Source organism: Lepisma saccharinum, chromosome 23 (genome assembly GCF_977018435.1).
Source record: "Lepisma saccharinum chromosome 23, izLepSacc3.1, whole genome shotgun sequence".
NCBI lineage: Eukaryota > Metazoa > Arthropoda > Insecta > Zygentoma > Lepismatidae > Lepisma > Lepisma saccharinum.
The window spans coordinates 6,762,878-6,777,252 of NC_139251.1; the positions used below are offsets into that span (position 1 = coordinate 6,762,878).

The 14,375-nt window shown below is 37.4% G+C and overlaps 1 protein-coding gene across 1 annotated transcript in view; it reads right to left on the bottom strand.

Moving 5' to 3' along the window:
* The window catches only part of LOC145977875 (uncharacterized), a 469,373-nt gene that overhangs the window by 165,199 nt on the left and 289,799 nt on the right, over positions 1 to 14,375 (bottom strand). The window contains exons 11-12 of the mRNA XM_083110208.1: positions 12,805 to 12,927; positions 6,526 to 6,564 (exon numbers count right to left, since the gene is read on the bottom strand). Of these exons, the coding sequence (XP_082966334.1) occupies positions 6,526 to 6,564; positions 12,805 to 12,927 (162 nt within the window). The remainder of the gene's footprint in view (positions 1 to 6,525; positions 6,565 to 12,804; positions 12,928 to 14,375) is intronic.

Below are 14,375 nucleotides of genomic sequence, written 5' to 3' on the forward strand. Positions count from 1 at the left end.
TACTCACTTTCTTGTGTACAGTTGGGCATGGCATTTGTTATTTGTGCCTGAATGTCGTCAACGTTATGCTGAACGTTACCCTGGGAGGCAGTTACCTTGTGCGAGAACGGTTGTACGACTACACCAACGCTTGCGAGAGACAGGCACATTTGAGAAGAGAGTTGCAGATGGTGGGAGATCACGCGATGTACGAACGCCTGAGCTTGAAAAAAGGGTTCTTCGGACTGTGGATGAAACTCCATCAACCAGTACAAGGAGAATTGCGAGAAGGGAAGGTGTTAATCACATGACGATCTGGAACATTCTGCATGAAAATCTTCTGTACCCGTATCACCTTCAACGGGTGCAAGGATTAAATGAGGCAGACTTTCAGCCACGAATAAATTTCTGTCAACGCATGTTAGGGCAGCGTGCTGTGTTTCTGCAGTTCTTAGCATGTACCTTATTCACTGATGGGGCTGGCTTTTCACGTGATGGGATGTTCAATTATCATAACAATCACATCTGGGCTTATGAAAACCCTCATGCAGTGCGACAAGACAAACATCAACAGAAGTTCAGCCTCAACGTGTGGGATGGAATCATTCATGATCATCTCATTGGCTCCTACTTCTTTCCGCAACGTCTGACTGGACAAAAGTATCTACAGTTTCAAAGACATGAGTTTCTGCATTTACTTGATGATGTACCTCTAGACGTCATCCAACGGATATGGTTTACGTACGATGGTGCTCCACCGCATTTTACACGGATAGTTCGCCAGTATCTCGATAACGAGTTTCCGAACAGATGGATGGGTCGCGGGGGATCCATTGCATGGCCTGCCCGATCGCCTGATTTAAACCCAATGGACTTTCTCCTTTGGGGACATTTAAAATCATTGGTGTATTCAACTCCCGTACACAATGTCGATGTTCTGAGGGAGCGTATACAACATGGATTTGACCAAATACGGAACACACCAGGAGTTCTCCACAACGTACGGCAAAGTATGGAACGCAAGCTCAGGGGATGCATGGAAGCAGGAGGTCACTTCGAGCAATTTTTGTAAATGGCAATGTGTTTGGTAAATGTATCATTTTTATGCCATGAATATTAAATCCTTTCATACATGTAAATGTGTTTGGTCAATGTCTCATTTTTGTGCAATGAATATTATTTCCTTTCATACCTCCCTAACCAAGGATTTTTGGACCCATGTTTATATGAACTACTTTTGTTATGTTTTGATGTCAATAATAAATCACTAAAGTTTCTGACACATGTTCTTATAATGAATTAGATGTGTGCATAACAAATCTTATCTAACCTCACAAGTGCACAACAAAATGCCACAAGGGACTCAGGCCATCACCGTCGCCTGGCAATAAAGGATTCCAGAGATTTGATCCAGGTATAACTACGCACATGAGATCAGGGTTGGCAAAATTTGTGTTTTTCATAAAATAAACAAAACAAACTTTTTTAAATCATGTTTTAAATATTTTAAACAGTGTTTTAAAGAAGAACCGAAAGAAAACATGTTATAAAGAAATTAAAAGTTTAAAACATATTGCCAAGAAGACTTTCTTTCTAAGAATAAAGATTAAAAAGAATCTCTTAATCATCCAAGGATGGACTGTGTTGTATACGCTTGACATAACTTCCTAAAATACATATTTATTATTCGTAAATCTCGCATGTAGGCTCTTCGAGAATTCTTCAACTAATCCACAGTTGGCAGGCCCGCTCAGACCACGTGGTAGCTACTGTTTCTTTAAAATATATTTTATCGTGAATGCAATTAAATGTTGACTTTATAACTACTGTATGTGCAGTATGTTAAGAGAGGAACAAAACAGTTTCGTCCACGTAGTTTTAAATTTTAAAAATGTTTTAAACACTTGTAAATAAAACATTGTCAGGTGTTTTAAACATGGCCCACGGGTATTCATCACGATATGTTTCTTTCTTAATCGATGTGCATTTTCAGTCACTGAACAGATTTCTATGCACAATAAACAAAATGACAACGATTGAATGAAAAGACAAAGTTACAAAACTCGCAAATAACCACAAATAATCAAACGTCAAATGTCAAAACTAGCCGAAGTATCTTGTGATTCTTCTTTGAAGACCCTCTACCACAACTCCACGTCTCTGATCGATTTCTAGATACATGCACGTTACCTATACCCTGCCATTTGTAGAAACGCAATACTGCGTTTAATGCCTTTCACGACAACATACCTGTGTGAGTGTACCATTTCTGCTCTCACACAAATCAAAACGAAGCACAGAAACAGAGCTACAGCGCTTGGTCTCTGGAAAACAGCACCATCCGTCCCATTGATACAACAACTGTACCAAGTGAATTTTCTGAAGTAAGTTTCAAGATCCAGACTGTTGTATTTATTAGCCAAGTGTCACATTGCTTTATAATTTTTATGCATTTAGGAAGTATGAAAAATTGAAATTTAATTAAACTTTAAAAAGTTTAAAGGAAAGTAAATATTAGGAATATATTATAACAATAAAATCAAACATCGTAACATTACAAAATTATTTCTTTTGTTTACTGAATTAAGTATTATGTGCTGTGGCTACGGGGTCCTTGAACATTCGTGCGATATGCTGAGGGGGCCTCAGACACAAAAAGTTTGGGAAACCCAGTTCTAAACATTTGTGAAATAACAAAGCTGTGTGTTTTAAACGTTTAAAACAAATTGTTTAAAACACTTTTGTTTAAACATGTCAATACTACATGAGATGCCTAGCTTGGTCTACATTATCTATACAAATTTCTTCTACATTCGCACAATTCCAGTCATTCTTTTGTTTCTAACAGTAGAGGAAACGAACTGGAAAAAAAGGCCTAACCCTGAAATAATTGCAACACAAACGTTTCTTCGTGCAAGATTGTGCGGAATGGTATATATAGTGAATAAATAATACGTATATTAAAAACCGCCATTCAAATGTTTTGGGAAAAATCCGCCATCTTGGAAAATGACGGCAAAAATTCAACTTAAAAATTAAAAACAAATAACATCTCAATAACGGTGCATTGTACACAAGACGTGAAGTTAGCCAAAATGACAACAGAAAATTTGCTAAATTATGTTTTTTGTTTGATAGAGCTACCATAAATCTTAATTGAATGAGAAAGATTCAAATCTTTTCTTTAATTTCTAGAATTAGCGCAAAAATTGGTTCCTGACACAAAGAACAGTAGATACGTAAGAAAGTATGTAATGTATGTCCAAATGTCACTCAACCAAATTCATAGCTTATGATTCCCTCTAGAGAATGGTTCTTGTATTATGCCTTTAGAATCTGGGGTTGAGGATATATGGAGTTTTATGCAGAGTCATGTGGTTTTCCTAAATTTACGTGTTTCATTTCATATGATATTGGTTGATTGATTGATTGATTTGCTTTATTTTATTTCGCTTTTTGTGTCGCTTTTGGCTAATTTGCGAAAATGGGAATGAGTGATGATATGATGAAATCGATAAATGAACACTCACAAACATCCATGCCCAGGCAGGGATTCGAAACAGAGACCCCTGGCGTCGTAGCCAGGTGATTATGATATTAGTGAGAACGTAATACATTGTTTTCTGCAGTGTTTCGTTCACTTGGCGTTTGTTACTTACATGTTGTTTTTGTTGTTTAAAAATGTATGCACACAGTAGCGGCGATTAGGTGTCTTAACTGAGCAGGAGTTGGGGAGGGGCAAAGATAGTTTACTTTCTACTGGCTGCAATTAGAAAGAATCGTATTGAAAATGGTATTCGGGCAGATGAATTTGGGTCAAATCCACTGGTAGACAAAGAATGGTTCGGATACCACTGTAGGTCCAGTCCCGATTAGCCTTACTGTCATAAAGTGTACTTACAACACCAACTCAATCAAGCAATTATCTTCGTGATTAACCAAAAGTGACATAAAAACGACTAATATAAATTAAACAAATCAAATCAATCTGAAAAATCAATATCCAGAGGCACAAGGGGTAATCACGAAGATAAGGATGGATGAATGGATAATCACAAACACATATGGAAGGCACGACGTAAGTCCATCTGTGGCAGGTCTTGCTGCAAATAAACGAAATAGGTGATCATCCAGGGAAACCAGCGATTTCCTTACTTTCAGATATGAATTCAATCCACATTGCACTGTATTTGTGGGCAATCAAAGAGGTAAATCACACAAACATCATCACATTTGACAAACCAATATTTCTGAAAGCACTCTGTATCGTATCCAATGAGAACTTAGATAGTCCTCTGAAGCAGCCAGTATTAAGGCTGGATGGTCCTGAGACGTGTTGGTTATCTAATGGAGCCTTCAACATATCCTTGAGATCATTTACGGAGGTAATACTGTTAAACCTATGATAAACTATGATTACCGGAAAAGCACCTCATTTCCAAGCAGTACACCTTGAACTGCATTTTGAAGACTAGCGAGGTTATGGCGTCTGGACTCACAGTCAGTATAATCCTCTGTGAGGCTCATGTTGTTGTCCATATTGCATAATGCATCTCTTACGCGAGAATATGACGATGTTCGGATATATTCATCAACAATAAACACTCTTTTCTGTGTAGAATATGGCATTTTGAAAACACACACACGATGTCAGCATAAGTAGACACAATCTGGAATGCCGTTCGCGACAAACAGCAACCACTTAAGGCACAGAACACATAACAATTGATACATGTTCTTCTGTACCCACATTTCAGGGTTGCAAGGTGTATGTAATTTATTGCATATGTTCGAGAATAACCAACTTTCTCCTTTGTCGTTAAAAGTGCCTTAGTGTGATAGCCTGAGGTAAAACACATCTGTTAGTGACACGTGACACCAACAGTGTTGCCAGTGTCCTGCGTAATATTGTGAAAACATCGATTTTTGGAACAGCCCATTTATTCCCGTCTGCAATGTTTTTGAAACTTCGTCAAAGTTATTTTTCTGTCAAATTCATTAGATGGCCATCCAAATTGTTCGTTGGTATTGTGAAATGTTCCGATAATTTACCTCAATGGGTTCTGTGCATCAATACACACGATTTGCAAATATTTTTTTCCCGCCTTTGGCAACACTTTGCTTATTTGTTATTAAAACATGCATGTTCTTACATATGTTTGTCTCTCTAAATTTTCCCAATATACAGGGTATTCTCTTGGCAGAAAGCGTTTCTTCTCATTCCGTTTCGCTATTCCGTTATACGGTCGTAAACACCGGGTTGCGTGACTTTTCGGACACTCCGTAGTTGTCTCCAACAGAGAAAGCTTCTCCAATTATGGGAGACTTGCATACAGTTTAAATATACATACATAATTAATAATAAATAAAAACATCCATACACACAAATAAAAAGATACTTCACACAAATAGATATTTACAAGACAAAACAATACAAAGCCATACGTACACTCATAGTAAATGGTAACAATATACCTCACCCATGATATATATACATGTTTAGAAATCCCTAAATGTCTGCACTTACAAGACAATAATTTCTATAATTTCTTGCGCAAACCATAATGATTGAAATTTTTGTCTTGCACACATTTAGGGAATACAAAACAATACAATGGCATTTGTTCTTGCTTGCCCGAATCTAATTTAATAGAAAATGCATGGAATTTTTACGACTGCAAAGATTTATTTCTGTAATTCTCGACACCATTAAGTTAAGGAGTTCATTCATAATTCTCACATATATTGGTAAATTATACACTCTAAAATTTTGCAATAATTTCTGCCAAACCAAAAATACTACCTATTGGATACTAGAAACCGTGCAAAAGTAAGATGTAGTTCTTTTTCATCTGTTTCAATTAATTTTGTTTTGAAACAACTTACCGCATTCCATAGCTTGCTGCCATTATTACCTGGCTTCGCAATTTCATTTGCACTCAATACTGTCGTCACTGTCACAGAGTTAGGTTTAAACTATTCTAAAAGCTTTACAATGAAAATCTAAATCTAGCAAATAAGTAAATTTTTAACTCCACATGCGTGTCGCTTACAATGCGTTTGTTACTGCTTAGACTCAGATCGCATCGTTGCAACAATCGCTGCAACTAATGTCAACACTCACGGAGGGAAGGTAAGGTAGAAGGGGCTTGTTTTTCTTTCCTATCTTGTCAATGAAAGGACCAAGGAAGATATTTCATAAAAAGGGGAAAAAGGGAATGTGGCCTGAAGTAGGGGAAAAAGGAAAGTCAAACCACGTTATCTTGTTGTTGAAAGATAATTATCAACACTGTTGTTAATTATTTCATGATCCTTATTCAAAATTTAAAAAAGGAATTCCATTTAAAATCCTGTCTCTATATCATATTTCATGAACTGCCCAGAAAAATAAATTGAAACACCGTCATTGATTTTGAATAACCCCGTTTGTTAAAGTTACTTCTCGAACCCTATAATTTTAAAATTAATTTTACGTACTAGTTAGACATCAAATCTACATGAGAAGATTATAATTTACGTGTTTAATAAATAACAAATTAAACTTACCTATATAATCAGATGAAGTAGTAAGAGCTGGTGACACGCCTACAATAGAAACATGTTAACATCAGAAGCACGTCTCTATCACAAATATAACTGGATTTTAACTCAAATACTATTATAATGAGAGTAGACCTGGAATTTAAGGTTAAACACTTCGCTTGTTTGGCGCACGAGTCCTGAGAGGTGAATTTACAAGAGTGAATAATTTATTGTCGGATTAAAAATTATGGATACTCAAGTTTAGACTCCTATTAAAAATTAACCAGTAGACCTATGGAAAAAGGAGTTAAATTAAAATTAGCCTTTTTAATTCTGCGTCAATCTGTACTAACTATTTTTTTCTTCGAGTAGGACTTCAATTTTTAATCGTTGTGAGAACAAAAAGTGCTGTTTTTTCTTCTTCTTAGTTTTGCAAACCCTCCCCCTTTTTGAAATTCTATAATTAGAAAATGGGTTGTCCGATCGTGGCGAAATTTTAGTACAGTGCAGGCAAAAATGTTTTAAACACAATTCTTTAACTTAAAATTTTAAAAATGTGGCAAAAAACAGTTCTTATCAATTTTGGGAAACAACTTATTCTTAGTATTGGGTAGCCCTACAAATACAACAATGGCCTTGTTTTGAAGCTCTTTTTTTCTAAAATCCATTATCGTTGTCAATTCACATTAAGAAACCGATTTTATACAGATTTTTTCTTCAACGGAGGAAAGATGAATGTGGAACATCTCACGCAGTGACAGCGGTTCAACTGACATTGCTGTGTGCGGTGTTGCTGTATTCTTATTTTTTTTATTATTTTGGTAGAATCCATTACGATGAAAGTGCAGAGCCAAGCTCCCTTCAGAGTAGCTGCTTGGGAGAAAGGTCTCCAAATTTTCCCCTCTCACCACAGCTGGTTCTAACTCGTTGAGGTACGTGGGTGGAGGCAGTGTTGTTTATTGGAAAGAAGTTTAAGGAGAAACTAAAAATAATATTGTGCTTACTCAACGCAATTTTTCCTTTTCGCCAGGAGTAATGTTTAAATTAGAAGCCAACGTGAGTTGTTACACGATCAACTTTCAGTACTGAAATATGTGGAGCGGAAAATTTCCACTGTGCCTCACTGGAAAAGATGGAGAATGGTGAGACCCTTGCCTTTGCCTAATCCTTACCTTTCATTACAGTTTCAAGACTGCAGAAATAAAAATATCGACACATAATAACTTTGACTATGTAACTATGTTAACACAGTTGTACAATCACGACGACAACATTCATTTAACAGCCATTTGTAGCGTTTCCTCTTATGGGATTTTATATTTATTTTTTCTTATTCTACGAGAAAAATTAATCGAATAATAGCTACTTGTTTTGCTGTATCACTATTCCTGAGCTCAATGCCGTATTTGAGAGCTTAATGGAAGTCAACACAACAGTGAAGTCGTTACTCCTCGTTCTCCTAACATTTTTCTTGCATATTGTCTTCGTTCAATATTGTCAAATTCTTTCCTCCATATGCTACCTGAGTATTTTTTGTTGCACAAATTCCATCTACCTTTCATTGTTCTAACATTTATGGTTTTGATATAAATAAATATAATAACCTTCCATTGGCATACGTGTGAGCGCAACGCTCACCTCAGTGTATAATTTTAAGATTTTCAGGCCAAGATAATGATAATACTCTCTCTGATCTTGCGTAGCTGTCATTTGCAATGTCTATGGCCAGATGATACCACTTATAGGTTATGGCATTACTGTAAGCCTACGCAGTCACATCATTTTGATGACGATCCGTGTTTCAAGACCGCGCAATCATTTCCTGCAAACATTTTTTTCTATGTACACTGAATTCGTGTTGTATCACTGCTTTCTGTTTTCATTCTTCAATAATTATTTTATTTGATTTCATTCACTTATTGCTGCCACAATTCCTGGATAAATGCACTTTGAAACCTGATGTTCGTTACGAATGAACACCAGCAGTTCCCAGGATGGCTTGCTGAATCAAGTGATGAGAAAGAAAAGACCTGGGCAGAGCGTTTCATTTTCAGGGTTCAGATGATCATGTTGCTGAGGAGTCATTGAACATTGATAATGAAAGCAACACGGATCAAACTCCTTATGAAGATGAACCTATTTTTGCTTCTTCTTTTTCCTCAATCTATTGTGCAGGATGAAACTACGAAACGGAATATACAGTCATGGATAAAAATACTTCCCCAATACAGCCTTAATACCAATAGTCTTGTAGGGAGAAGTATTTCATTCCACGTAAACAAGTAGATTATTGAATTTGCTAATGTATGCAAATTAACATCATTTGTAAATTCGAAATAAAATTATAGAAATTGTTACGTTTTCCTTCATAATTCGTCTCTCAAAATAGGTAATAGGTAATAGGTAAAAGGTAATATTGCAATGCAACAATATTATTTTGTTACTGCATAATAAATAAAACAAATTTGAACTTGTAAGGGACATATAATACGCAATGAATATGTATAAATAACTTTTAATATGATGAATGTAGAAATATAGTTGAGAAAATGATAAGAAACAATTTAATTTATGTGTTAGCGCCAAGCTTGCTTTATACTAACCGCTTCACTCTACCACCAACGGAGAGTTAATTAATATAATTCAAAATTATCTAGGGGTTTAAAATAGCACATTGGTACTATACAGGGTAAGGTGATATATCAGTCTGTAAAACATTTAGACATTTTCTAGATTTGAAAGGTGTAACTGACAGTGGTAATCCTGATGCCGATAGAACGACAAACTCTCCAAATTCTCGGAGAGACCTCTTAAACCCTATATGTCCAAATTTCCTGACCTAACCGATACTGTATTTCTCCCCACATGCTTCTTAGGCTATCACGGTCTATCAGTGTCACCTATAAGGTTGCGAAGTTATCTGTAGAGAATTTCTAAAATGTTTCACAGACTAATGAAGGACCCTGTATGCCCTGTGTGTTTGTATATATATTAGCCTATATACAGGGAGGTTATTTCAGTCGTTCACCGCCAGAGTGACGGCCGTTCCGCGGACTCTTCATGCAACAGGTCCCGGCAAATTGCGTTCAGGAAGTCCGTAACAGAAACCGCTTGTTTTGTAATGTTTCCACTTTTCACAATTACAGTTACAATTACAATTGAAATAAGCACGTACCTTGTCGCACGGATGCAGGAAAAGGTGTCCTCCCAAATACAAATATTTCTGGCACCTTATTTCTGACATCTAATCTTAGATTAGTCATCGCTACTTTATTCTCAGTTGTCGCGACAGCGCCTGCAGCTTATCGGGGGTTGGGTGAGTTGTCAGCCGCGAGAGGGCGCTTCATACTGCACGTGTCGGCAGTGATGCCAACCGTAGGGACATGTCCCTACGCATAGGGACTTTTCACTAAATTTCGCCCGCGTAGGAACGTAGGAACAGATTTTGCCAAATGAGGGAAAACGTAGGTACTTTTTTCAATCTTGGTAAATTACATTTTATGAATTAGTTTATCTGGATACTTTAGCGAGGAGGAGAAAAAAGAACTAACTAACAGATTTCCATCAGAATTTTGGAACATGTTATCGGTTACCAAAAACTTTCAAGGCAAGTTCCTTTTTGAAAACATTTCCACTCTCGCGAAAATAGTGCTAACATTGCCGCATTCTAACGCGGAAACGGAAAGAATATTTTCAATGTTAAGTGATACAAAAACAAAAAAGGGAAATAAAATGGGACCAAAATTGTTAAAGAATGCAGGAAATACAGCATCACCAACCAACATCTATCTCTTCACAGCAGCAGCATGTATGACTTCAAATAACATAATCAACAGTAAACGACTCAACGTTATTCATTAGGGGTGTGCTGGATTCTTTACTTTAAAAAGTCGTTAATTCTCGACGTTTTCTGCCTTGTAAGTTTCTGGAACTTATCGAAAGTTGTAAGTTTTTATTCTAGAAATGCAAAAACAATCACTTAAAGTGAAAATGACTTGTAAAATTCGAGATTTCCAGTGCTTCGGGAAATTTCGAACATTTCCCGTCCAGAAAATTTTCCGACTTGGTCGGGAAATTGCAAATTTTTCAGTCCCGAATGTCGGGATTTAAAAAAAATTACCGTCCCGATCCCGTCCCGACCCAAAAAATTCTGTCCAGCACACCCCTATTATTCATTAAGGCAAGAATTTACAATACCGGACCCTTCTGTAATTTCTATGCTACGTCTTATACTCACGAAATAATTATTCGTGATTATTTATCTCAAGTTAACATGTTGGGGTGAGGGGGAAAAAAATGTTCATTAACGTGTAGAAGTTGTAAAATAAGCTTTTCAATTCTCGCAATGATTCTCCGTATACAAGTATGGTAGCCATATTTGTTGATACGAACAAATTAAAATTAGTTACGCTGTCTACAGCGTTGCCACACTGTTGATTTCATACTTGGAGAGCATGGATCGTGTAAGAATGGCGGAAGAGAACAGTAAAAAAGTTGTTAATGTTGTACAGATTGTTAGGTGGAGTGTGCAGGGGATGGCTGTGGGCTAATTAATAAACTTATGGATTTCAGTATATTGCCCAAAGAACGTGCTTACATGTGACAGCGACAATCACGATGTAGAAGAACTGATTTGATTACAGGTAAATTTGGCAACAGTACATCAATCATAAAATTGCAGGATACGAAAATGGCGTCTTCGATGATGAACGTTTCCCGTTAAAGTGCTACGAAAATAATATTTTTTATCGGTTCGTAATCACAATTACCGCAAAACCATTCAGGAATAGCCCCACTGACTATTCTCGGTAAGTTTAGGTTAAGTTAGGTTAGGCAAACATAGTTAAAATTTGGGCTCGAAAAAAACATGCACGGGTAGCCCAACAAACCATTGACGGATAGCCCCACGAACCATTCAGGTACGGTTAGGTTAGGTTAGGATAGGCAAACATAGTTAAAATTTGGGGTCGTAGTAATATCAGGAATGTATATTTCGTTTTTTAAGTATTGGAAACACAAAATCTTCCGGTAAATAATAAGCAATCGTGCCGATCGCGGACCACTCAATGTCACTTATTTTGCAATTTCTACACGTGACCCCCCAAATTTTAACTTCAAATTCGTGATTAGGAGGCCTCAATTAGTGAGTATGCGAAATATTACAAAAAATCGGGGAGAGGTCCTGTATTGTAAATTCGCTCCTTCATTAATTGTGTAAGCACCGAGCAGAAAGATTTGGTAAGTAAATGTGTATATTTTATCTTCTGTTTGCATGCTCATGAGGTGTTTTTTTTTAGTCACTTTACTTGGCGTAGGGACATTTGGTCAGTTGTAGGGACATTTTGACTACGTCTGTAGGGACATTGCCGAAAAATGGTTAGCAACACTGTCGGCTACCAGACGTCAGTGTACGTTCATGTTCACTTCTGTTCATTTATCAGTACGCGTGTTGCTTATACTGTGTTATTGTAATGTGCTTACTCGTGGCCAGTGCTTTATTGTGTGTTAATTGTTATTCATTCATTACTTATGTCGTTAAACAAATATAGTCTTGAACATAGAGTTTTTATGTACGATAATTACGTGAAAACGAATTCTTGCAGAAAAGTGGTCAGGGATTACGATAGACAGGATCTCTTGAACCTAAGAAACGTGTTGTATTGCTGTTGAAGGAAGTCATTTTCAACATCTCTTATAACACAGGAGGTTAGTGATCATCATTATTATTACTTTTAAATATCATTTTACGCTTTCGGTTTGCTTTATGCGCCGGGATGCTGTCTTCCCTTTCTGTCAACTGAGGATAAAGTAGCGATGTCTAATCTAAGATTAGATGTCAGAAATAAGGTGCCGGAAATATTTGTATTTGGGAGGACACCTTTTCCTGCATCCGTGCGACAAGGTGCGTGCTTATTTCAATTGTAATTGTAACTGTAATTGTGAAAAGTGGAAACATTACAAAACAAGCGGTTTCTGTTACGGACTTCCTGAACGCAATTTGCCGGGACCTGTTGCATGAAGAGTCCGCGGAACGGCCGTCACGCTGGCGGTGAACGACTGAAATAACCTCCCTGTATTAGATATAACCATATCGATATATATATATATATATATATTTAACATATTGCAGTTGGTAGCACTATGCACACATGTACACTCACACTTACGCTTAAATATTAATGTAAAAGAATGTGTGCACAAGTGAAATAAAAACTATCTAAAAATATGATAGTAAACACCAGAGATTCGACACCTACTTTGACGCGATTTGTAAATTATGATTTTGCCGACAGAATTACTCACCGCACATTTTTGGACACTCGTCACTTCTGTCGCCGCAGTCGTCATATCCGTCGCAGCGAAATCGGCAGAGAACGCATTCACCATTTGCACATGCGAACTCTGAGCTGAGGCATTTTTCATTTCCTGAAAAAAAAGAAATAATGACAGTACTGTTACTCTCCTCAGAAGTCTGAAACTAAATTGTGTATACTTCATGTCACCTAGCTAAATATTGATAATTTGCTGATTCTTCATGTATAATGAGAACAGGAATAAGAGGCAAGCCTTAGACCAGCGGTTCTCATTTTTTTTCTCGGTGTACCCTTCAGTCGTAACTAAACATCTAATGTGCGCCCGCAATAGGTTTTCTCCGAATGGTGGGTTTTGGGGATTCTTTTGCCTGCCTGATTGGTGGGGCGTTTTTGATATGTTGTATGCGTGTTTCTGCAATGGAGCTAAATGGCATTCAGGCTGTGTGTGGAAAGATGGTGAACTATAATAGACATTAGAATCCTACGTTTATTATTTTATTGCGTCTTCCTACGTTTACAATCTTAATAATTAGGCGCAAAAATTAAAATGTGAAACGTGTATGCTAACAAGTACATAAAATAAATTAATTTTCATATATTTTTCCAGAGATACTGAAAAAAGTAAGTACAAAATTAAATTTGTTATGAAACTGTGAAGCACAATTTTGAAGTTTTTATCGTAAATCCTCAGAGTTTCTAGTGAGAGGATGTAGAAATATAGTTTCTTGATTTCTGGTTATGCACTTTAAACTTTCAAGCGGAGTTTTGGCTCCAAATTGAATCTATTATAGATTTCGGACGAGTATTTTATTTGAAAACATGTGAAACAAAGATAAGAGTGTCAGTGAAAGCGAACCTCAATACTATACTCTGTCCCAGCTAACTGTGGAGAAGACAAACGAAAACAAGTCTCTGCGCAAATTGTAACGCGAGATGGCTCCACCAAATAACACGTGAGAGGAACGGAATTGCGTGGAGTGGGGGAAAGCGATTGCCTTCCCAGCAGCGTGTACTGCTTCGCTCTGGCTGCTCAATTTCCCTCGCTTCTCTGACGCTATGCGCTGCCTTGCTCCACAGTTAGCTGGGAAAGGGTATAACAATTCAATCTAAGTTAAGTCTCTTGTCTGCTTCTATAACTTTTGTCTAGTCTTCCGGCGGGAGACCTAATGCTGTCAAGGGAATTTGCAGCAGACAAAGCAGACAACAGCGGTGGCGCCTGGAGTTACGAGGCCGCGGAAGTAAGTACTGCGCACAACTCTCTTCTATAACTCTTGTCTAGTCTTCCGGCGGGAGAAGGGAATTTGCAGAAGACAAAGCAGACAACAGCGGTGGCGCCTGGAGTTACGAGGCCGTGGGAGTAAGTACTGCGCACAACCCTCTTCTATAACTCTTGTCTAGTCTTCCGGCGGGAGACATAATGCTGTCAAGGGAATTTGCAGCAGACCAACCAAACAACAGCAGTGGCGCCGGGAGTTACGAGGTCGCGGGAGTAAGTAATGCGCACAACTCCTTCTACAAGCTGCTGCGTTTCATATCGCGCTAGATTGGGAGCTTCACCGA